The 25,289-nt window shown below is 33.0% G+C and overlaps 1 protein-coding gene across 5 annotated transcripts in view; it reads right to left on the bottom strand.

Moving 5' to 3' along the window:
* The window catches only part of UBR5 (ubiquitin protein ligase E3 component n-recognin 5), a 185,300-nt gene that overhangs the window by 38,851 nt on the left and 121,160 nt on the right, over positions 1–25,289 (bottom strand). For 3 of the 5 annotated variants that reach the window (XM_056823240.1, XM_056823244.1, XM_056823242.1), the window contains exons 17-34: positions 24,136–24,279; positions 23,913–24,024; positions 23,177–23,331; positions 22,140–22,337; positions 16,342–16,552; positions 15,652–15,778; positions 11,567–11,718; positions 11,066–11,161; positions 10,575–10,698; positions 8,192–8,289; positions 4,082–4,230; positions 3,110–3,201; positions 2,676–2,822; positions 2,411–2,529; positions 2,197–2,323; positions 1,948–2,077; positions 630–790; positions 274–513 (exon numbers count right to left, since the gene is read on the bottom strand). In XM_056823240.1, coding sequence (XP_056679218.1) covers positions 274–513; positions 630–790; positions 1,948–2,077; positions 2,197–2,323; positions 2,411–2,529; positions 2,676–2,822; positions 3,110–3,201; positions 4,082–4,230; positions 8,192–8,289; positions 10,575–10,698; positions 11,066–11,161; positions 11,567–11,718; positions 15,652–15,778; positions 16,342–16,552; positions 22,140–22,337; positions 23,177–23,331; positions 23,913–24,024; positions 24,136–24,279 — 2,582 coding nt within the window. The remainder of the gene's footprint in view (positions 1–273; positions 514–629; positions 791–1,947; positions 2,078–2,196; positions 2,324–2,410; positions 2,530–2,675; positions 2,823–3,109; positions 3,202–4,081; positions 4,231–8,191; positions 8,290–10,574; positions 10,699–11,065; positions 11,162–11,566; positions 11,719–15,651; positions 15,779–16,341; positions 16,553–22,139; positions 22,338–23,176; positions 23,332–23,912; positions 24,025–24,135; positions 24,280–25,289) is intronic. The other 2 variants (XM_056823241.1, XM_056823243.1) reach the window with 1 other exon arrangement.

The following is a 25,289-nucleotide window of genomic DNA, read 5'->3' as shown; positions in this document are numbered from 1 at the left end:
CAACATATATGCAGGATTAGAAGAGACAGAAAAGGTAATTTGCATTTGACGTTTCCAGTAAAAACAATGAGTTTATAAAGAACTGCTTAAATAACAAATATATGTTATTACTTCACCCTATTCTCCTTTTGGCAGTCATATTGTTAAGTTAAGCAAAGTGTCTTCATTACCTGCATATCATGAAATATTCAGACAGGTGAGATTCTGAAGGCTGCTGTTGGGCACCCAGCATGTGGCAAGTAGTGGGAATAAGCATCAGAAGTGAAAGTTTACCTGTTAGACTGGTCTGATGATGGCCTTGGCGGTAGTGGCTCCACAGAAAACAGCTCTTCACTGCCCTGCATGGCATCTATACTAGTACTAGCTAAAGTAAAAGGTGCAGTGGGACGAGCAATACCCATCCTAACTGGAATAATCAAGGATTCTGCTACATTACACAGTTCTTCCACAGCATATGGCAACAGTGCTTGAAATACTCGCTTACACTTCCCAATTGGCTGTGGAATAAAGTTGCTGAAAAAATGAAAGTAAATTTTTTTAAATAATTTGAATATAACTAACAAGCTAAAGACTACATACCAAAAAAATAATAATAATCAAAGGAGTATTGAAAATCAAAGAAATCTTACTTTTTCTTTTTGGATGAGGCCATTTCAACACTAAGAATAACAAAAACTCTTGCCACTGAACGTAGAAACCTCATTGTAACAGAAATAGCTTCTTCTCTCCGACCAGGTGTGTATTTATTTTGTAGTTCTTTCACAAGGGTACCAAGTAGTGTATCTAAAAGCTAAACCAAGAGGATCATATTTATAACCACTCTTCAAATGGCATGAAGTCCTCCATTGTATTTTCCCTCAGCACTGTTCTAAAACTCAGTAAGTTTTCATTTGAAGACGAATCCAAATAAAAACAAAGCAAAATTCAATCATAAAAGCATTTTAAAAATTGGACATCAGATAATAAGAACTCTGACTAAATAGAACCTGAGTTGGAATCCACAAATTAAGAGAGTTGTGTGGTTTTTTGCTTGTTTTGAAGTGGGAGAAGCTACTGAAAGTAAATTTAAAAAGGGTATGGCAAATGGAGGGGAAAATCTATAACAAAACAATAAACTAAAACAGAACATTATTAAACATTTAAAACAAACACTCTGGCCTCAGACACTTCCTAGCTGTGTGACCCTGGGCAAGTCACTTAATCCCCATTGCCTAGCCCTTAAAGCTCTTCTGCATTGGAACCAATACACAGTAGTGATTCCAAAATGGAAGGCAAGGTTTTAAAAAATAAATAAAATAAAATAAAGCAAACATCTTCCGGGAAATATCTTAGAGGAAGGATTAGAATCTACGATCCAATCTTATATCTATAATACTACACACAATGACAAATGATACACATAATAATCTTGAGGCTCTGAAAGATAAAGAAACATTTCACTACAGTACTGAATATCTATCTCAGAAAAATGTTAATAAGTCCAAAAAAGGGAAGGCTCCATTTAAATTAAACCATTCAGAATCCCTAAGTGCAGTACCAACAATATTTCCTTAAAAGAAAACCCTTTTCTCTGGCTAACTACTCCATAGTCCCTTGAAATTGCCTATTTATTTTTTATGGATTATAAATATCTATACAATTACAGATCCTTTTCTATGAAATCCTTAAGGTCAAAGTTTCATAATTTTGTCTTTGTGTATTTCCAAGGACTAGCAGTGTCTGCCACAAAGCAGCTGTTTAATAAATGTGTGGTGAGATTGATTCCCAATCTTCAAATCCTTTGATTAATAAAAGTTTTACTAGATGATTTAGTACTTGGATTGGTAATATTTTTCCAAATTCAACAGTAAAATCTTCATAAAGTTGTTATTTTAGACAATATAAATTCTTAATAAAATTTTAAAGTAACACTTTAAAGATGTCAAAGTAAACATGCAAGATACTCACCAAAATATCTGCTGTACACTTAACTATAAGGCAGTGTGTGAAACAATCCAACCTAATTGTGCCACTTTGCTGATTAAGGTATACTTGCTCTTCAGGCAAAAGGTGACCTATTCTACTGCTGGCACTAAGACTTGGAAAAACAAAAACAAAAACAAAACAAAACAAAAGAAAAAACAGAAAAATTACATTCAATGCTCTAGTCTACATAAATGAAATTTCTAAAATGAAAATTCACTGATTAGTACATACGGATCTTTATTCTCTTGTGAACCAAACATAATCATAGATTTCAGAGCATTCCAGTCCTGTAAAACCCTCTCCAAAGCAAGCTGAGCAAATCTGGGTGGCTCTAAATCATGATCAGGCATATCTGAGTCTGAAAGAAAGTGGAAAAAAAAGTAAATAGTGATGGGATCCCAGGGTTTTGATTTTGACCCTCACACTGATATAATATCTTACTCACCTTCAGGATTTGCAGTTTTCCGGTTTCGGTCTTCCCGTATTCTTGGTGGCCGATATTGGCAGTGTTCCACGGTCTGCCTGGCCACGGTCTGGACTAGAAACAGCAAGAGATGTTCTCCCCTAGGGAATAAGAGGGCCAAGGGAACAAGTTAAACACTAAAATAAAAAAAATATGCCTACTATACCACCTATTGTTATGACCTGCTACATAGAGAAATATAAATTGAGACTAAACTGTCTCTGTGCATACCGATTTTTATACTTACCTGCTATTTGGCAAAGTGACCAGGTTTGTAGTGGTAAGCAACCGATAAAGCAGATCAAGACGTGCAGATTTCTGCCCAGCAATAAGAGTTTTACATTTGCACTTTTCCCAGCAATCACAGTAAGCTGTTGGGGAAGTTCGCTTGAGTCTAAAAAGAATCCACATAGGAATTTTCAAATTAAAGTTCTGAAAATATTTCTCAAGTAAATATAGGCACATATTGATGGTGAAAAGTATTGGATTTACAAGAGATGGCAGCAGAGATGCACACGCTGTATAACTGGATGACCATCCAGAACTCCTGGAGAAAGGGCAACTCTGGTGCAGCCTGACTAATCTGTCTAGGTAATACGGGCACTGCCCTGATTGAATGAATCAATATTTAAAGCTAATAGCTGATTTGAAAGGATCTAGAAAAATTAGAAGAGTACTTACTTGTAATCATGACCTTTATGACAAACTCTTGCACATTCTGTACAACAACAAAGTGATTCTAGTAATCCACAAGTTCGGCACTCAAAAATATCCTAAAATCAAAGTGTATAATGGCAACAATTAGGTTTTTAAAATTATATCATTATGACAGACAATATCAACTACTTGTTTTCACAGATTTAGCATCTTCAAAATTACAATGAGAATAAAATTCTATCATAAATCACAGATTCCCCTCATCTCAAAGATGAAGAAACTTGGGACTTAAAGGTTCAGTAACTTGACTTAAATCATACAAAGCATACCACAAAAGTGGAATTTGAACCTAGGTTCTCAGAGTCTAAATCCATTGCTCTTTCCATTGTAAGTCAAGACTCCTCAAATTATACACATAGAAATGCAGTATTACAAGCCAGCACTCTAAAAATATGTTCAATGTTCTGAAAATGGTTGCTATACTTGCTCCTTGGAAAACTATACATCAAACTGTATAACTAGGTTCTATGGACCTGAGATTAGCAAACTTTGAACAACAAAAGTATATTTATATGAATTTAGATTTTTCATAACATTGCCAGTACCCTCAAGAATACTGAATAATTTACCCTATATTCACCTGGGAAAAAAAATTTTTTTTAATTGAGGCCCATAAACAGAAGTTAAGCCAAGTGATTACCCTCCCTCTTTTTTTCCTCCCCCAGAGGGAGCAAATCAAGTCAGAAAGACAACTGAGTTATGGAAAAGTTATGCCAGTTGAAAAAGTATGCACACAGATAAAGTCATGGATCCTTTAAATACTAAAGTGAATAATTCATTTTTATTGTGAAAAATCTTAATATTTCTTTTAAAAACCTGAAAATGATTTCTAACTCATGAAGATAAGGAAGTTGGAACTGAAGAAATATATTTTTTAATCTTAATCATGTACTATAATGAACATTTCAGATTTCATGCTAAATAGTTATTATTTACCTGATTAATGTGCTCTGTTCCAGTCCAGGTAAAACTACATGTATCATTACAACACAAGACATATAAAGGAGAATCATCAGGATTTGTGCCAGACGGGCAAACCATTCCCATAAACACATCATCTTCTTTTTCACTTGAAGATGCCTCTGCTACAAGGATTGAGAACAATGATTCATATAAAAGGATTCTATCACTGTCACTTAGTTCCTCAAATGGGAAAGTTAACATAGCACAAATCTTAAACTATTATGTAGTAAAGTCAAAAGTAATAAAGAACATGCACAAAGAAATCCAATCAACTGCAGTAAAATACGATACATCATGAAACAGCAGTAGTATATAATAGAAGCAGGCTAAAATCATTCATTTGAAAAAATGAAAATATTTGTTAGCTAAAATTAACATTTGTAGAGAATTTTTTTCTTCCCTTTTATTTCTAATGCTGCTGGAGTGAGAAAAGGTTAGGGGATGCTACAGATGTGGAATGTTTTAAGCAACTATAGATGAAGTCATTTTACTATTAAAGTTTTGCTTAATAGTTTTACTTTATTACAAAAGACTTCTCAAATAGCACAGTATCTAGCACTAAGTGGAAACTAATAAAACTATAAAAGATAGACTTGATCTACTTCTCTTTTAATTTTATGATGAGAATATCTGAGTCATGCCTATTTTGAATTTCTTAGAGTATATAATCTTGACAGTGCCTTTTCTTCCCTCTAAACAAATTAAAAAAAAAAAGATTGCATAGAGTATTCCTTTTTTGTTTGATTGGGACATTGCTAAAATTTTTCTTTAATTTCATGAACTGTCACCTAGTCATGTTCAGTGATTATCTCCAATTATCTGAATTGGTTTCTTTTTTTATTTCCTTAAGGAATGTTTATCTATATACAAAGTAGGATAGTTAGGTGGCACAATGATTAGTTCGATGAATAAGACTTCAGATATTTACTAGCTGTCTGACCTTGGACAAGTCACTAAACCTTTGCCTCAATTTCCTTGTCTGTAAAAAGAAGCCTAGAAGGAAATGGCAAGCCACTCCAGTATCTCTGCCAAGAAAACTCCAAATGGCTTCTCAAAAAAATCAGACATGACTGAAAAGCAACTAAAAACAATCTATAAACTAGTAACTATACTTTGACAGGCTAAACTTTATACATTTGTAGTTATTTAAAATGGAATATTTATTTCTATTATTATCTCTTGGATTTTCTTGCTGTAATAAAGGAATGCTGTTTATGAGCACACTAATTCACTGTTGCTACAGCCAGAAATTGGTCACATTTCTAGAAAGCAAGTTTAAATCATTTGAAAAAAGTGACTAAAATAACAGAACACACTGATCCAGAAATTGTCAATGATATAAAAGTCTCATTAACACCAAAATACTTATCATAGCACTTTTTTGTTAGCAAAGAACTGGAAAAAAAGTGGATGACCAATGATTGGGAATGTCTAATCAATTTGTGTTACAAAGATATAATGGGGCATTATGAAATTATGATCAATTGATGGGGGAAAAAAGCAGAAACAGGAAAATAATATACATAATAATATAATTAAAAACCAAGAAGCAATTCAAACCCAGAGCTATGAATTAAAGTGAACAAGTTTGATTTCAAAGAAAAGAAATGAAAAAAGGTACTTTACTATATTTGTTTCAGCCAAGGGGAGAGGGAGGAAAAGATACATTTTCAACTGTGGTGAGATGTTAATTTTGATGAACTGGTTTTTTACCCCTTTCAATTTTTTTTCATTCTTTGTTAGGTATCGCTTTTAGGGAAAAGTGCATAGAGATATATTGAGAAATATCAATGGTAATAAAAAAAAGAGTCTAAGTGAAAATGTACTATTAAAAAAACTTATTTCCTCTACTTTGAGATTCAAGTAATAAATGCAAAAAAATGACTTTTAAAAAGTTGATCTCTAGAACAAAGCAGCAAAAAGTTGATTTCATTTTATAAGCAAGAAAAATTCCAGCCTCATAATTATTTTAAGAGTGTTATGTGTAATGAATATGCAAAAATTTAATTTCAATTGAATCAATCCATGAGGTAGCTTAGTAATTTTTCTAGCAATAAAAAGAAATAATTTTCTATCCATATTCTGGCTCAAATTACATTATCAGTTAGGTTGGGGAGGGCTGAAGTTTAATCAAGTGCCCCTATATACACTAATAAATTTTCACGTAGTCAAGGGACTGGGTAGTCAAGTTATGACAAAATTCTCAAAGTACAGGTATTTCAGGGGAAGAAGAATCAAATGAATAAAATGGGAAGCTAGGATAAATCTGGAAGGCAATGTTACTACCTCAAACGATCCTCCATTTAATCAGAATAGGAGAAATGGTTGGCCAGCATGAAGTGCTCAGAGATTACAGGTCTGTACATAAGTTGAGATGGCAATAGAGGTATTCTACTTTTGGCTAAGAAATAATATTGAATTCCCAAGAAGGCACCAAAGAGGACATGGTCATAGAAATAAAGATATTGGACTGGGTCAGATGGCCAGATCCATATAGTTGAATGAGGAAAATGCACATCTTTTAGAGGTTAAAAGGTCTAAATGTTTAGATTCCAAATAGTTTTGTATAGACTATGAGTAATTTTCATAGTCAGATTCGAAGAAGTATATAAAACTAGGTATTTGGTTAGGAATATCCTCAGGTGGCACCAGGAGACAAGATACCCTGGGATTTGCAAGAATTGTCCTGATGGTGTGACCCTCAAAATACTGGTGATTTTCTATAACCAATATAGGTAGAACTGACAGAAAAGGAGAAAGTGACTACATCTGCCAAGAAACTGGCTATTCCTCTGTTGGTATTAAGACTCAGAAACTTTATTATTGGAGGTAATAAAAGATTTTAAGTATTTGAAAAACAAAGTGATATTTCTAAATTTATATGGCTCTTATTCCAATCATCCTGACAATGTGACACAGTTATACTGAACTGTATTTTTTAACTGTATTTTTAAAAAAGGAACAAATTTTGGAAGAGGACAGATTCTCTACTTGGTAAGATGAGCATGAGGACAGGTTCCTAAAGTTGTCTGGAACTTCTAATTATCTGCACCATTATTTGAAGGGAGAGCAGGCTATGTAGGTCCAACTGGAAAGGCTCCTATGTGTTATCCACAGTTAAGAGTCCATTAGAGTCAAAAGTCTGATTGGGAGAGGGCTTATTTGTATAACTTAAGTTGAAAAGATAAATCCTATTTCTACTTATAGGGGGAGGGGGAGGAGAAGAAACATGAGAGAAAGAGATTATTAGGATGATCAGTGAAGAAAAAAGAGAAGCTGAAATCCCTGAAAGAGCCAAGAGATAACTATAGAAATTAAGAGCCAGTGGCTATGAGGTTAAAAAAATATTCAAAGGAAAGGACAGAAATATAAAACTATGAACAGACTTAAGATACTATTGCTACTAAGAATATGAAGAACCTCCCTTTATTCATAATGGAGACAAAACTAAACATGGAAAATGGAAAGTAAACAATAATAGGGAAGAAACACTGCTAATACAAGTTCAAATGACACTTGAAAAGCGGTGAGAAGAGAAAGAAATATGGCAAGTGTGTGGAAAATGAATCTCTTTAAGGAGGAGATGCTATATAGAAATAAAGGAAATCACTATGTACATACATCAAAACTTGTAAGCTATGGCTTCTAAAAAGTTACTGAGATTACAAAGTAGCTTTTAATTGAAGCTAGTTAGATTACAAAGTAGTGAAAGAAATTCTATGCAACTTAAAAAATAAATCAAATTCCTTATCTTAAATTTTATCCATAATTAATCCTTATAAAATGTGTACTGTGTTATACATTATGTATTAACAACTCAAGGAACAAAACTATCCCTACTAAGAAATGGCATACATTATAAAGGAGAAGAAAAGAATATATTCAGAAACTTACATCCCCTGATGGGATGGGAGCTGAATATTTTATCCCCCAGAAAAAATTTTAGAGAAATTTTTTTTCTCATTAAAATATGTCATTATCAATTTAATTAGCATCCATTAAGTTAAATAAGTACAGGAAAAAAACTTCAAAATGAAATGCATGAATAATTCAGGGAACATTTAAGAAATTAAACAAATTTACCTTTTGCAATTTTCTGTGCTGTCTCTAAGATGGTGATTGCAGCAGGGTAAGCTCGACCACTTACAGCCGACATAAATGGTGTCATACCTCTTGCATCCCTAGGACAAAGAGAATCTCATATTTTAATCACAAATTGTTTTTTTTAATTATTTTAATGTTTAACTGACTTCTCAAAAAAAATTTAAATTCAAATAATACTTATTAAGCATCTACTACATATACAAGGTACTGTACTAGATATTCAAAGATTTTTTTTAAAACCACAATGGCCATTTAAAAAATTATATAGATATAGATGAAGTAGATAATGTGTTAATGGGAAAATGGTTAATACCCTTGTCCTTGAAAAGTTTTCTATAGAAATATGCATTGCATTAAAACACTGGCATGACCTATATTAGACTATTTATTGCCAGTGGGAGAAGAAGGTAGGTGGTGGATCTGAATCATAAAATGTTAGACAAAAATTTTCAAAAATTGGTTCTATATGAATTTTTTTTTTTTAAGTTTTCCCTTCCATGGATTTAGTGACCCACTATCACAGCTTTCAATTTATTTCAAAAAAAAAAAAAACTGGGAAGGCACCATGTCTCTTCCTAATTTTTTTGCTGGGTCTCCTTTTAAACATAAATACCCTTCAAGGACTAGTACTGAAAATTTTGCTACTCTCTATACACTCTTCCCACAATTGCCATTAACTGCAACAATTAACATGATATGAAAAAAGTATTCGTGCTTATCTTTTACAAAGCTCTCACCACATACCCCATTTCAAATTGTGATTTAAATAATTCTACTCTAATGCCCATCTATTCAAATTCAATATGTCTAATATGAAACTGGTAAGATTTAGGGCTAGGAAATATCTTAAGACCAACCTTAAGATTACTACTCCCCTCTCATATAACAAATGAAGAAACTGAGGTACAAGAAAGATCAAGTGATATACCCATACATGTGTGGGGGTTCTAGGTACAATGAGAAGAAATATTAAGTCCAATACATCCCTCACTACAAGCCAGAATTCAATTGTTTTCTGATGAAACCTTTTGAGCCTAGTTGTGCACAGTATTAATAAAGGAATTAAACTGTTACTCTCCTTACTGCCCATAACTAGTAATTTTGGTCATAGTGACATTATGATAGAAAACTCAAGGTCCCAATACCAAATCAGAGAATAGTATTGCTGGAATTTTTAAAATATTTAATTAAGAAAAGAAAACTGAACTATACAGAGTAGATTTAGAGATATAAACATATTAAAAACATACCTTAAAAAGTTTGAATATGAGATTATATTTGTATTCATATTCCTAACACCTAGAATAGTGACTCAAACATAGTAGATTCTTAATAAGTGCTTGTTGACTGAGATACCCACATATAGATAGATACGCATTCTTAAGCATTTGTCACAATACCTATGTAGCAGTAAGCACACTGGTTCATGACTAGTCCAAAATAAACAATTCTGTTTATAATTTAATGATTTAGACTAAAGGAGACTGTTGCTTTTACTAAGAGTAATGAACCATGGAAATAATATAGGCCAGCTTCTTTATTAATTTGAAGTGGAAAATATCGAAGCCCAGAGGTTAAGTGGCTTGCCTATAATAACACAAAGGAGCAATGGTAGAATTTAGATACAAGCACAGGGGTTATAATGACAGAATTCTTACAACTGTGCTCACAAGCCAAGCAAATGAAAAATACCCACTAGCTAAACAACACAAAATGCCATCTTTTAAATATAAGAAACATCAAATGAAAATGAGCCACTGGTGCCCTTTAGATCATGGGCAAAAAGAGCAGTCAATCCTGACTTGCCCCCATGGTTGGGTGACATTAATTTCAATACACGAGAAATAAAATTTTATGGTTATATGACTAATTCAGAAAATACACACATAAATTTGCAATGTTATGAGGTTTTTATATTAGCTATACCTCAACTATGTTTTTGAAAAATAAATTAATTTGCATATTTGTAAATAATGGTAAGATATAAAAACTGAACAAAATGCTAAGGAACCAAGTGGGAATACAAATTTCTAATAGGGGCAGCTAAATGGCATAGTGGATAGAGCCAAGTCTGGAAACATGATGTCCTGGGTTCAAATAGGGCCTCAGAAACTTCCCTCTGGGTATGACTCTGGGCAAGTCACTTAACCTCTACTGCGAGCTCTTACTGCTTTTCTGCCTTGGAACAACACATAGTATTGATTTCAAGATGGAAGATAAGCTTTTTAAAAATAAATTTCTTATCGATGTGTGATGTGAAGAAAAAAAGAATAATTACTATTTCATAAAAAAACATTTCAAAGACCTACTTAAAATAATAGCAGCAATAAGTTAAATTGAAAAATCAATGAACATGTCTTACTTAGCAGACAGAAGTTCTCGTAAGTAAGGCTGCAGAACGACACTGTCACATAACAATTTTAATATGAAATGAGCATTTGCTTTTCGATCCTTTGATTCTACTACAGATGGCTCTGTGGAAGGACCTGTAATTAAACATATGAAATTTGTAACAAAACATCAAAATCTGTGTCATAAAATAAAACCCAGAATTATATATTAAGTTAAATGATTAGACCATTGTTTTTTAAAAATCTAGTATTAGTAGTGAGTTAGGCTTTTCATTAAAAGAATTTTTTACAACTTCAAAATACTTTTATAAACCTGAATAAATTCTAAGGATATCTACAACATTTTTGCTGAAGTACAAAATGTTAATTTAGAGAAGATTTAGACACTCTTCCAATCAAGGAAATAGAACTTTAGGTAAAATGTGCATATGTAGAAGCCTATATGCAAAGCGAACCCTATTCTTTTTCATAATGCCTATGCAGATAAACAGTGGATTCTCACCTGGGATGGTGGAGGTGCTTGGTCCTTGACCAGTGCCAGTCGCAGCTGTGGTAAGAGATCCCACAGCGGGGGCCAGGATAAAATCAATGTCACCATCTTTCAGTAAACAGAACAGCAGGATGCACATCATTATATAAAACATATCCCCTAATAAATTGTTCTCTTAACTGACCTTAAGGCTTTTACTGCTAGCCAGAGGTCAAGTCAGACAGAGGTCAAAACAGATTTTTTTAAAAACTACAATTAAAATGAATCCACTTAGATTAATGACTACTCTAATTTATTAACATATAAAGGGTTTAACTTTAAAAAAAAAAAGAGAGAAACCTGAGGTGATTTAAAAATCCATTTCTAATATTTCTATACATTTTAAAATTGACTTTTCTCAGCTAGATTAATAAAATTATTATGCTACTGCATAGATCAATGAACTTCTTTATTCCATATATGACATTTTAAAATGTCTCATATTAAATACTATATAAAAATAAGAACTCTTACCAGGATCCATGGCAGGAGGATCAGGAACCCAACTGGGAGGAGCTATTGGGGGAGAAACTGGATCTTGGTGGTCACTAGAGGAAGCTCCAGCTTCATGTCTACCCAAACCTGCTGCTCTTAAGGAACGCCTCATCATTTCCCTTAGTCTCATACTAGAAACAACAAAATTATAGAGGAAGTGAATGCTAATATCTGGCTGCTAAACTACAATTTAATGAACAGCTAGCTACACAGAACATTTTTTCCCTTCAAAGTTCAAAAGATACTCTACAAATACATATTACTCCAATTCCAGAAAATTCAATGTAAATAGAATGCCAGAGATAGAAAAATGTTTAAAAGGATTGTCTAGTCCAAACCCATTCATTTACAGGAGGAAAGTTCAGGCTCAAGGGACTTAAGAGCCTTGCCCAGGATCACACAGCAAATTACTGGCAGAATTGGGAATAGAACCCAGATCTCAAGTTTCTAGAGTAGTGCTCTTCCCACTATGCCATGTGCTGCTTCTAAATAAATATGTGACAACTCTAGGTTCACAGAACAAGCCAAAAAGGAGAGGAACAGGGGTGAGTATGGGTGGTGGGACATGGAAGGACGGAGTCTAGTTTCTAGTTCAGTTTTATAACCACTGTCACATGTTTCCCATGTTAATCTAATTATAAAGGAACAAAGCCAGCCATTTTAAAAGAAATTACAACTAAAAACTCTTTTTGTATCTTCAAGAAAAATCAAAACAGTCAAATATGAAAAGTTCAAAGATTGTACTCCCTACTTCAAAATCATGATGTATTAAATGACCTCTATCTGATATAGTTTGTGAAAATATATAATGCATCATCTTTGTGTTCTAAAAATAACCTAGTAACACTAAAGTAATGTAGTTTTAGGCAAAAACTTGAGTGGTTTTAGAAAAAGTTTAGTTTTCAAACTTATACAATTATCAGAAAGAGATGATTCCAATCACAAGGATAATCAACAAAGAATCTTTCAGGTATGCTGCTAGATGATTCTATTTCTCGCTCCACAGAACTAAGATTATACAAATACACCCTCCCATTCGAAGAAAAATAAAAACAATTGCCAAGGCTACAAATTAAAAAAAAGATTGATTTAAATGATGAAAACTCTTTCGATCATTAAAATCTAAAGTTTTAGGAAACTTTTATATGTCCCTCTCACATCAACAATTTGGACATGATTTTAAAATGATAATATCTTCATCTTTTGTAATGATCTTATTTGAAAAAGTAAGTTCTATTTAAATGTGTTATATTTTAAGGTGTTTTTATTTCTTTGTGAAGCCAAATACATATTTCCAATAACATAACTATAAATAAAAATGATCTTTATAGAGATCCTCATTATTAACAAATTTTGAGAAAACATCTTCTGTAAGGTGGATCATTTCACTGTGTATGTGTATGTCTGTCTGTCTGTCTGAAAAAAGTATCATGGAGCCATTTATGCAAATCAAATCACTATACATTTTGTAAAGGAAAACAATTCTTCTATAACATATCATGTTTTCTAAATGCATATTATCATCTTAAACTAAGTATCCAGAGAGTATATTTAAAAAGTCACATCATTGAGTCCAGATGACCTCTATTTCTGTCTAAATGGAATACTTACACAGAAATTCTAGATAGGTATCACAATTCTGACTAAGGGCACTCCATCAGGACAGCAGTTGGTCATCTGTTCTTTTATAGAATGATACTTTTACCATTTTAAATAATTGGAAGAAGACACTTGGTGTCCTTAAAATGCCATAACATGCAATGAACAATAACTGAGAAGCATTGCATATTACCTAGATTCACATACAGCAAGTATGTGATATAGCTTTATCAACAAGAACAATGTTTACAGATTGTGAAGAATGCATGAAGATTACAAATCAAGAACTTGCTAACTCCCATTTATGTTGTTTTCATGTAGTCAAATGACTATAAAAGAGAGGGGCAAGGAGTCATCCCTCCCGCTACTTTAATTTCAAATTGTCCTTAGCATTTTTTCTTCATTGTCTTTTGGGTAAAGATTTTAACAGAATGCCCAGGTCCTCTTATAGATTCTTAAAAAATAAAATTATTCTTCAAGATGCTGAACACAATTCATGAAGATTCACCTGGATCCTCAGTGGCTGAGGATTATACTGAGGAGATACCACCTTGGCTGCTAAGATTCAGAGTTTTGAGTTTTCTTCTTATAGGCTTGCCTGGAGTCATCGTATTTTCTGACAATATGGAGGAATTCAAGGATGGTGTAATTTCCTCTTTGTAAGCACGTTATATCCATACTACAGAAGCCTTAGTATCCAGTCATGTTCAAATACACCACTGTGACAAAAAAGCGAAGGTCATGTGTCTTCCAGATTAACGATCTCTAGAGTAAATACACCTGCAATCAGATGCATCAATCATGTTTTCCACTAAATCTGCTCTCTGTACTCAGGATCTATCCAGTCACATAACAAAACTTGAGGTAAATCATCATCTGAAGGAATATAACAGTATTTAACACTGAAAGTGCATCAGTTTTGGACACAGAGCTCCTGATTCTCAGCCTGTATATTCATCAAGGGACAACTCCTATATAATCCATTGTTGGCTATAAGATGACATCAATGAAGCTGAGTCTGTGGATTTCCTACTGTCAGACGATGATTAAGACTCCTGTGCTTTCATCTGTTTCAACAGACAGCCCTGCTTTTGAACTGGTTAAAAGTACTGCAGTAAAATCTTCAGAAAATTCCTCAAAGGAGCATATACTGCAAATTATTTCTGTGAGCCATTCGTTACCCACTCCTGAAGCTCCTTTTAGTGTTTGCCTTCAAAATAATCCTCAAATGAACAAAGGATGGCAGCAGTGGTATTTGGACCAACCATATCAGAGAAGCCAACTTGATTTGCATCAGTATCTTCCCTGAGGAAGTAAAATGCTTGAAATAATTCAGATACTAACTTCTAAGTAATTTAATCTTTCTATTAATTTTAGAACCAGATCCTTACTCCTATCTAGTAGTCTTAAACATATAAATCGATAACAGTTAAAAATACTTTTTATTTTGTGTATTTTATGTTTTGTGCCTCATATTAAAGTCATAATTTTGGACAGAGAGGCAGTGTAGTATAGTGGAAAGAGCACTGGACTTGAAGTTATGTATTAGACTCACACCTCTTACTACTTCTGTGACCCTGGGGGAGGGAAAGAAGAATGGGGCAACAAGCCACTGAAATTCCTTAAGGCTCAATTTCCTCATCTGAAAAAATGAGGATAAGACTTTATGGGATTGATGTAAAGAAAACACTTTGTGAACCATAAAGTACTATACAGATTAAAGGTTTTATAATGTAAAGGCATAAGTGAATGTACTTTGTTTGGCTTTACCTCTTTTTGTACCTTGATGTTTTTTTTTTAAGGGAACTTTTGGATACCAATTGGAGAATAAAAAAAAATTTAATGATGGCTAACTGAGAATCCTTATTTTATTTAATCAGAAATTATGCCTGCATCAAGACTGAATGAGAATGCTTCTAAAGGCATTCTCGTTATAAAAGAAAAATTTCTAAAAACATTATCTGTTAAAAAAAAATTATTTTTGAACATACAACACAGTCTTTATCCCACAACTCAAAGATCTTAAAATAGACTAAATATTTTTGTGTGTGTGTGTGTGTGTGTAGCCACTCAATTAAGAGAAAGAGATCAGTCTAGCATTTCCTATCATTATCGGGATATGCAAAGACCTAGAATAGGCATAAAAGAATGAATACTGGAGACTCTTTTCAGTTACTATCTGTTTCTTCTGTGTAACAATGATTATTTTGAAACACAAGGAAAAGTTAAAAAAACCAGGGCAAAAATTCACTAGATTTTGGAGCCTAGGGTATTTAGGGGTGAAGGGGGTAGAGGAGTTGAAAGAAGTGGGTAGAGTTGCAAATAAGGTCACTCACAGTCATATTGGGCATTCCTTTCTATGATAGAACTGTAATTAGAAGTGTTTCATAAAAATATAAAGACTACTTCCTTCTCTGGACTTTTCTGTTCTCTAAATCAAACTTTCTGGTTAAAAATTACTTTACCTTCGGCTACTTGATGATCCAGTCCGATTACCTGGGCCATTACTTGAAACCACAGATATTGCATTTGCAATAGCCTCAACAGCTGAAAGTCTTTCTGCAAATGTATTTCTTTCAGAGCGCTCTGCTTCTGAAACATAAGAAAATATTTGGTACTAGAAGCAAAAGATGAAAAATTTTAACTATAGCTAATGCTTTTCATTAATTTTTAAAAATCAACATAACACAATAAAAATAGAAAATTTTCTTATTTTATGAGAATTTAGTTTAGCATAGACAGATTTACCACTGTTATTTAATTGATTCATTATTTGCTTTAATGAAACACTAATATAAAACTTCAGAAACAAGTATACAGACACACAAAACCTGGGTATCAAAACATTATAGAAAATAAAGTAAAACTGAAAATTTTCTTGTCATTTAACTTCTTGAATATTCTCAAAGAAGTGAGATATTTATGTTTAGGAGTTAATAATAAATTACAACTATAATTTTTTTTATAAAAACTGTCAAAGTAATCTCACTATAAAAATGAAGTTGAATTTCAAGCAATTTTGAACAAAATTAGAGGAACAATAAAAAAATTAATCTAACTTACAGGTTAAGTATATAAGCAAAGTTACTTCTATTTCACATCCACTTCCATTAAGTAAAATAATTTTTACTTTTCTGGTAGCTTTTTGAGCTTACCTTCTTCTTCCTTTGTTTCTTTGTTGCTTGTTGGAAAGCACACAGATACACAAGCGTGCAAAATATTACGATTTCCATCACATCTATGACTGAGGAATGTCTGTAGGATCTGTGCATTCTGATCCAAAACAACTGCTTGCTCAAGATTCAAAAGATACTGTCGACAGGCCTCATAGTCACATCGGAGAATATGCTGCATTAAGGTTTGTTTCTGTACTCAAATAAGAAAAAGAAATAAAAGTGATGATTGCATAAGTGCCAAGACTAAAATTTTAGGTCATATTTAGAAATAATAACTCCTGAAATCCAGGAGATTCCCTCATACACATTTAATACAGAGAACCAAATCCATCTTTTGTCTGATGTTAGGGGAAAAGGTTTAAAAGAGAAATAAAAGATGAAATTACTAGAATTGTATCTCATATATATGCAGTTAGTACAGTAATAATACCTTGTTTATCTGGCAAGGGAAATGACAGAACTGTTCCACATAATTATACTCTCCAGAAGCTATTCCCTCCCCCTGTCAAGCACCAAAATGATTATAACCACTTAGATGCATTTATTTCTAAAGCTCTAAAGTAAAATACTAAATTTCCTTGACTGCAAACATTCCTAAGAGTGATACCAAGGATGGCTTAAATACCTGCAAGTGATACCAAGGATGGCTTAAATACCTGCAAGTTATGCCACTAAACATCTCCACAGTCCTATACTTTCTATAGTCCTTTTTCTGTCACACTTGTCATTAGCAATAGAAAAATCTTCCCCACTGATGTATGCTACCTTGATAGACCTTTTAGAACTATCCCTGAAAAGTGACTTGACAAGGGCTCAAAGTCAGTGGAAAGGCATAGACAGAATCACAGAATCATCTACTTAGAACTGGATAAAATATAAGAGATCATATTAAGCACAACCCCTTAATTTTGCAGGTGTGGGAACTAAAGCTTAGAGAGAAACACTGACTATCCCAGTCACATGGAGAATGAGTGACAAGGTCTAAGTTTGAACTCAGTTTCTGAGTCCATAAGAAGTGTTCTTTCCATTGCACCACATCCGCCCTGAGAGGTTTTCCAATGTTTGATGTGTGAATTCTGATGTCGAGATTTAGGATTCAAAGCTATTTGAATAATGATGATTGCTTCCTTTTTCCCAGTGTTCTTGATTTCTACATAAGCAAACTGGTATTGTATGTTGTTCAGTTTCATTAGTTAAGAAAACCATATTATTTCTTTAATTAATATTGATAAGACTTATATGTGTATACTGTACTAAAAGAGGCTAAGAGATAAATATTTTACAGAATTAAATATTCAGAATTTTGACAAAACAAAAACAACACAAATAGAATGGGTTGTGATTTCAGTAGTAACCCAATCTCTACAGGTTTTTAATTAGACTTCAACTTTTGATTCTACAAATTCTATAAAACTAATATGAAATAAAATTTTTACCTCTTACACACCTTAATTACAAACTTCTTTAATGAAAGCTGGAATGAAGCAAAGCTGTTCAACATGCTGAACATTTTACATGTAAAAAAAAATTGTCAAACAAAATACTTCCATAGACAAGTTTCTATTTTTAAATGAACTATCTAAAAGTGAAGACATTGGACTTTTAATTTTCCCACTGACAAATGGATTCCCTTTTCTTGTAGAAAGTATGTCAGAGGGGGCAGCTGGGTAGCTCAGTGGATTGAGAGCCAGGCCTAGAGACAGGAGGTCCAAGATTCAAATATGACCTCAGACACTTCCCAGCTGTGTGACCCTGGGCAAGTCACTTGATCCCCATTGCCTAGCCCTTACCACTCTTCTGCCTTGGAGCCAATACACAGTCTTTACTCCAAGACAGAAGGTAAGGGTTTAAAAAAAAAAAAAAGAAAGTATGTCAGAGAAAGTATGAATGCCAAGTTAAAACATTCAAAAAATAGTTTTTAGGCATTTTATCACAACCTAGGATACTATGCTAAGCATTGAGGAAGATAATTGTATATTCCCGTATCTAAAAATCTACCCTCAATATAACTTCAACAAGTTACAAGTTACGACAAGAAGAAGAAAACAGTGAAAAAGTTCAAATGCAATAGAAATTAACGAACATAACTTAAAATATGAAAATAAAAACTGCAATAATAAGTATTTGCAAGAATGGTTTGTTTTTAACCCCCCAAAAACCATTACTGAATGTCAGCTATGGTAAATCACAGTGCTGTGCTGTACAGTTGGAGATGGGGTAAATACAAGAGTATAGATCCTATCCTCAAGCAATTTATAATCTAACTGGGGAAATAATTTACAATCTGCAAGATAAGGGGATGAGGGTGATGGGGGAGGGAAGATAAGTAGCTTCTAGGCAATAGTAAGCACCGTCAAAAAAGACAGAGTTACGTTTCAGACCTGATTCCTCTGGAAGATGACAGAAGCTGGGAGGATGGGAGAGTGTCCCTCTATCCCTAACCTGGTTCTTTAATTCTCTTTGTCCAGATCAGGAAGAGCCATAGGAAAAGCATGTGTTTCCTGCTGCAAGAGAAATTGAAGGGCTGTCTCTACAGGACAGACAGTAGGGGATACCCAAAACACAATATACTGCACATGAACTGTGAGTAAGGCTTATAAATTTCGAATAGCCAAAAATCAGTAGGTAGAATGCTTATCCATTAGTGCCAGCTAATGTACAAAGAAGCTAGGAATACTGATGGAATTACTTGCCAAACATTCCCCCCTGGATTTAGCATTTGACAACTGAGGTTCTTCTAGCTCTGTCACTATTTTTATCTGACCTTTGGTAGCTATTTAGCCTTCTAGGCCTCAGTCCTCTTTTCTAAAAAAATGGAAGAGTTTAAAGTAGATGGCCTTAAAAGTCCCATTCAGGTCTAAAATAATGTTAAGAATAGTAGAAAATAGATTCAAAAGGCAAAAGTTCAGTTCATTTCATGGGGCATAATAAAGCTAAAATATCTAACTTTAGAGAAGTACCTATTTAACTAATTCCATCTTGTTCCAATCTTAATTATCTAGAAATGAGCAAAATACTGAAAGGTGGCTGTCAGGTGTGATGCTCCCTAAGAAAAATTTAAAATACCCTACCACATTTAGTGGCAGCAAATAACAACACAATTCATCAAGCCATTTTTGATACACTGGCTATCAAGGTGAAGTCAGCACTTATAGAATTGTAAGATGCCCCGCTGTGGTCCATGATAAAGATTTAAAGTAAGGCCTTTGGGACAAGCTATAATTAGCTATATAGGCCATGAGGTCCAGGGGTTCCCAAATAGTTAATCTGACAAGTATTTACAAGCATACTATATGTTAGCACTGTGCTGAGAGAGAACAATATTTACACTGTGCTGGCATGTAGTATTTACAAGGCATGCTGAAATGTAAAACTATTATACTATTTCCTGCTTCTTAAATGAATTGCACAGTGAATACTCAACAGGTATTTAAAAGATAGTTGAAAAGATGAATTCTTAAAAAAAAAAGCCTTCAGTTGAAGCTCACATGATGAAACATTTGCAAATATCTTATTATTTAGTAAAAGCCTCTAAATTACTTAAGTATTTAAGTAAATTACTTAAGTATTAAGTAATACAGGGAATAGTGGCCAAAATATTTTTTTTCCAATATTCTTTTTCAGAGTATTCTTATCTAAGATTACCATAATGGGAATCTAATTATCTATATACTTAAACTAAACTTACTAAATATGGCTGTTCAAGGTAAATCTATATTACAATAGTTTCTAAAGAGAAGTATGAAATTCTCCCCAACCCCTCAAAAAGGACAATCTCCAAATCTTCCAAAACAACTAATAGCAAAACATATAATATGTATCTGGTAAAATATACTTGTTGGAAATGGAGTGGTAGATCTGCTAAGAAATTGACACACTATACGGAAGACTATGCATTCCTAGGGTAAATACAGTAACAATTATATACTACTGCATGTTTTTATTTGTTAAGACTTGTTTCACAGAGGAATTTTTATCAAATGATACACTTACAAATTTATTCTTTTACAAAAAGAGAATTTTGCGTTTTTAAAAGTTAAATTAGTGCCTATAGTTACTTACCAAGAAACTTCAATAATCCAAGAGTTAAAAAAGCAAGAAATAATATTACTTAAAAAAGAAAGAAAGGAAAAGATCTGCTAGAGAAATGAATTCAAGTGTTCAGTATTATTACTTATGAAAGATTCTGGCACTCATGGTGCTGCTCACAGTTTATTTAGTACTCAAGTCTCAAAGATATAACAATCTGGTTTTCCAGCCCATGGAAAAATTAAAGGTGGGCTTTAAGCAATGAAGATATAATATTTTAAAAATATTTTAACAAATCAATAGCTAAGATTTAAAATGAGAAAATGAAGGCAGTCATAAGCAGATGTAATAATTAATAATAGATAAGTCAAGGGTGTATAATATGGAAGTAAGTACCCAGACTTCAATAGCCCCTCAAAAAACATGGGGGCAGCTGGGTGGTTCAATATATTAAGAACTAGGCCTAGAGACAGGAGGTCCTGGGTTCAAATGTGACCCCAGACACTTCCTAGCTGTTTTACCCTGGGCGAGACACTTAACCCCCATTGCCTCATCCTAACTGCTCTTTTACCTTGGAACCAATATATAGTATTGATTCTAAGGCAGAACGTAAGGATTTTTTTTAAATGTTTGTACAATTGATAGTAATAATAATGACTGTGAGTCATCAAGAAAAAGTTAAATAAATAGTATAATGTACTTATTATAGAAAGGTTTTATACACCAATTTTAGAATTTTTTCTATTCATAAAATAATTCAATGGAGAATCAACTAGCATGGGATGTTTACACACACACACACACACATACACACACACGCACGCACGCACGCACGCACAAATGCTGTTGCACTTCTCTCTGACACTAAAAAAATACTAATAGAGTTAGAATATAAGCATATATAGCATGTGATACTACCAGATCTAAATGTTTACATTTTAACAACTGTTCCACAAAGTGTGAAGGGAAAAGGAAATCATAATTTGTACATAGATTAACTAGTCAAATTATTTCTATGACTGTACTAGAACATCAAAGTAATTCTAATATATACCTCAATTTTTTTTAACCTCTTACCTTCTATCTTAGAATCAATACTGTGTATTGGTTCCAAAGCAGAAGAGCACTAAGAGCTAGGCCATGGGGGTTGAGTGACCTGCCTAGGGTCACAAATCTAGGAAGTTCTATCTGCAGCTAGATTTGAACCTCCCAATTCTGAGTGTGGCACTCAATCTACTGAGCCACCTAACTGCATCTTATATCTTATTTTTAACTGTTATTTATAATTGGCTAAGCAAACTAGGCTGCTCTAACCGACATGTTAGACTCAATGAAAAGCCTCCTAAAATCAGTCATTAAGAGATACTGCTAAGTAACTAAATTTATTCCCGATAAGGCTTGCTTGGTTTTCAAAAACACTGCATTTAACTCAGTTACACCTGAAAATTTTTTTTCTATTGTCAAATCCTTTCTCTAAATTTTTGAGAGATTTAGAGACCCAAGTACCTGACTATAAAAAATGTTTATTTAAATTAACTTCAAATTAAGGAAAAAGATTTGTCAAAGTCACACATGTAACTTCCTTCAACAAAGCCCTATATCCCATTACATCACTAAATCCCTTAACTTAAGAAATGCTACAAACATAATAAACATGATAAACCAAATAAAATTTAAAAATGTGCTGGATTAAGACAATCTTTTGAAACTTAAAAAAAACCTCATGCAAAGAATATGTAAAATATTACCTCTACAGCCATGATGATAATAGCAGCTTTCTTTTTGATGGTTGAATTAGCTGGAAGATTTGTTAAAGAATGCACTCCCATTCCAAGACTACTGATAGGTGGAAGATCAAGCCAATCGGGATCCCTTATTCCTCCCATACAATCTTTTGCCATAGGATAGATGGTACCATTTCCATCTCTAAGAATAATAGGTGATTCCTATATTGAGGAGAGGAAAGAAAGGGGGGAAAAAACATTTAGTTTTGTTATAAAACTCTTTATTTTCAAATTGCATGTTAGAAAGAATGTAAGAATTATTCCATTAAAATATGCAAAGGATAGGGATAGGAACAAAACCAGTGATTTCACTTCTCTAGCCAAGTCATAGATGGGGCAATTTTTCAACCAATAAAGGTCAATATCTTCCTTGTAATTTAAAACCTTAACAATTACTTAAGAGGATGAGAGGTCATGAGACTTTACCAAGATGACAAAGCCAATATGTTTAAGAAGAAACCCTTGAAACCCAGTCTTGTTGACATAAAAGTCAACTCTAAATGAATTATTCCCCACTGCTTCTTATACAGGGTTTAAATGACTAAGAGGTTTAAAAACGTTAGTGTTAAACTAATAAAAGCCACAGGAATGGAAGTACTTCAAAATTGGGTACTGGCTCATTTGTAACTGTTGATGAAAATCAAATCAGTGTAGAAGAGGCTAGAAATAGTTTTTTTCTTCAAGCAAGCAGAACTGGTAAGAACTGAAATAAAGATACCATAAAACATGCTAAATTTTTTTAAATGCTGCTATGGGTTACAAAGCAAGCATCCTAAATTCCTTGTGTTTCTTTCATTCTCAAAACCCTCACCTTCTGTCCTAGAATTGATAACAAGTATTCATTCCAAGGCAGAAGAGCAGTAAGGGATAGACAATGGGAAGTTAAGTGACTTATTCAGGATCACATAGCTAGGAAGTGTCTGAAGTTACTTGAATCTAGATCCGTCAAACTCCAGGCCTGGCATATGTTTCTTAACTAAAATATTTCACTATTTTCATACCTGTCCAGCTGTGAAAATAGCAACATTCCTCTCATTCTGACCAAGGAAGGCAATACTACTAGTAGGAAAATTGTTTTCCTGTTCTGCTTTTCCTGTAGCAAGGTCAAAGATACAGTATCGCACCCAATTTCCAGTCTTCAAAACAGCATGCACACCTTCAGCAGCATATAAATGAAGAAAAAGAAAAATTACTACATTCATTGATTTTTATAATACCAATATCCCAACAATAAACACAAAGATCTTCAGCAAGTCAACATGAAAAGTAATATGAACAATCAACCAGACTCAGGGGGCATATAGCAAGTTCAATCATAAATTGGTACCGCCACCAAAGCAACTACCTACCATCAATGCCATAAACTTAAATTTATTGTTTTTAAAAATTTTTTTAATATTGTCTCATTTGATCTTGAAGATAACCATGTGAGGTAGGTTTAGGTAATTTAAGTGTTGGCATTTCAATTTTACTAATGTAGAAAGTGAGATTCAGGCTAAGTAACTTACCAAAGGTAACAGAATAAATGGCGGAGACAGGGCATAAACCAAAGCTTGAATCCTAGTATAATATACTTTTCACTACCATCAGGCTGCCTCAATTTGATCTAGACCATTTCCTTAAATTTTCATCACATGAGCATAAAATGGAACCATTCCCATTTACTTACTACGTTAAGTATTAAAAGTATAAAAAGACAACAAATGGACAATTGGAAATAGCTTAAGGAAGTCTTACCTTTTGAATCCACATTCACTGCTAAAATTTCTGTTTTTTCAGGAATACAAAGCTTCTTAGGAGTCCTTTGGAAACAGTCAGGAACTTTGGGTGTACCACCAGTTTTGACGACCTACATGGTACAAAAAGAAATTAAGTCTGAGTTAACATAAAATCAAAGGATAAAACAAAAACATTAACTAACTATAAACTTCTACATATTAAAATATGACCTCAAACATACCTGTAATTCATCAATTCTAAGAAGTCTACAATCTTGAAGAAGAGAAGATGGATCAGGATCTGAACTAGAACTGCTCTGACAATTTGTATTACTGGAATTGCCTGGAAATTTCACAGCAACATATGCACCATCTACTTTTAGTACCTAAATGTGTAATACATTAAAAATGTTATTTAAACACTAATTTGAAATCAATATATAAATTCTACATATTAATTCTATTTAAAATTAAGAAAATACAGGAGCATTAAACTCCTTATTGTTATAATTCTTTTGGTCATTACTATAATAGGAAACAAAAAAGATGATAAAATCAAGATAGAAATTCTGAGCTACAAGGAAGATTATAGATCATCTATTCTACCTTCTTCATTTTGCAGATAGAGAAAATGAGTTCCAAAGGAAAATGATTTTTCCAAAGTTACAAAAATACTAAATTGAAAAAACTAGGATTGCTTTGGAAATCTTAACCAAATTTAAATGGTTAGTGATTATAGACATTCAGTCATCACCAAACAAAAATCCACAAAGTTAACCTATTTTTTTTCCTTCGATTAAAAAGCAATCAACAATAATCACTCCACATTTTAAATCATGGGATATCTCACACCACCATGCAAACCTGTACTAAACCTTCTTCAATTTCCTATTATGATATGTCTGTACCCATTAGTTCTCAAAATCTATGGCAAAAAAGCAAAAATTCTTCTAGGTCTTACCAGATTGCAAAGGCATTGATTACAGGTCTCAACAAATGTTGTTTGGCTGGTTTTGTTTATTTGTTTTGTAATAAAAATACTCAAAAATTATCTAAAAAACTGTAAAGGAGGGACCAGCAATATGTTTGGGAGAACAATCACATCTATAAAATCATAGATCCCAAAATTAAGTTTAATATAATCAAATAAAAAGATAATAAATTATTCAGAAGTTAAATAACACAAGATGTCTGAATTCAGCATATAAAAACCACAACCAGAGATTGGTTTCCTCTCCCACCCAAATTAAGTTTTATTAAATTAAATGAATATTGCAAACTGTAGACAGCATATTTACAATAGAAATTTTAACAAATGTATTTAAGACACAAAGAAAATATATGAAGAAACTTTTAAAACAATTTTTCCAAAGCAATATTTTTGTACTTAGTAGTC

Source organism: Monodelphis domestica, chromosome 3, assembly GCF_027887165.1.
Source record: "Monodelphis domestica isolate mMonDom1 chromosome 3, mMonDom1.pri, whole genome shotgun sequence".
Taxonomy (NCBI): Eukaryota; Metazoa; Chordata; class Mammalia; order Didelphimorphia; family Didelphidae; genus Monodelphis; species Monodelphis domestica.
This window is presented reverse-complemented; position numbering and strand designations above follow the sequence as displayed.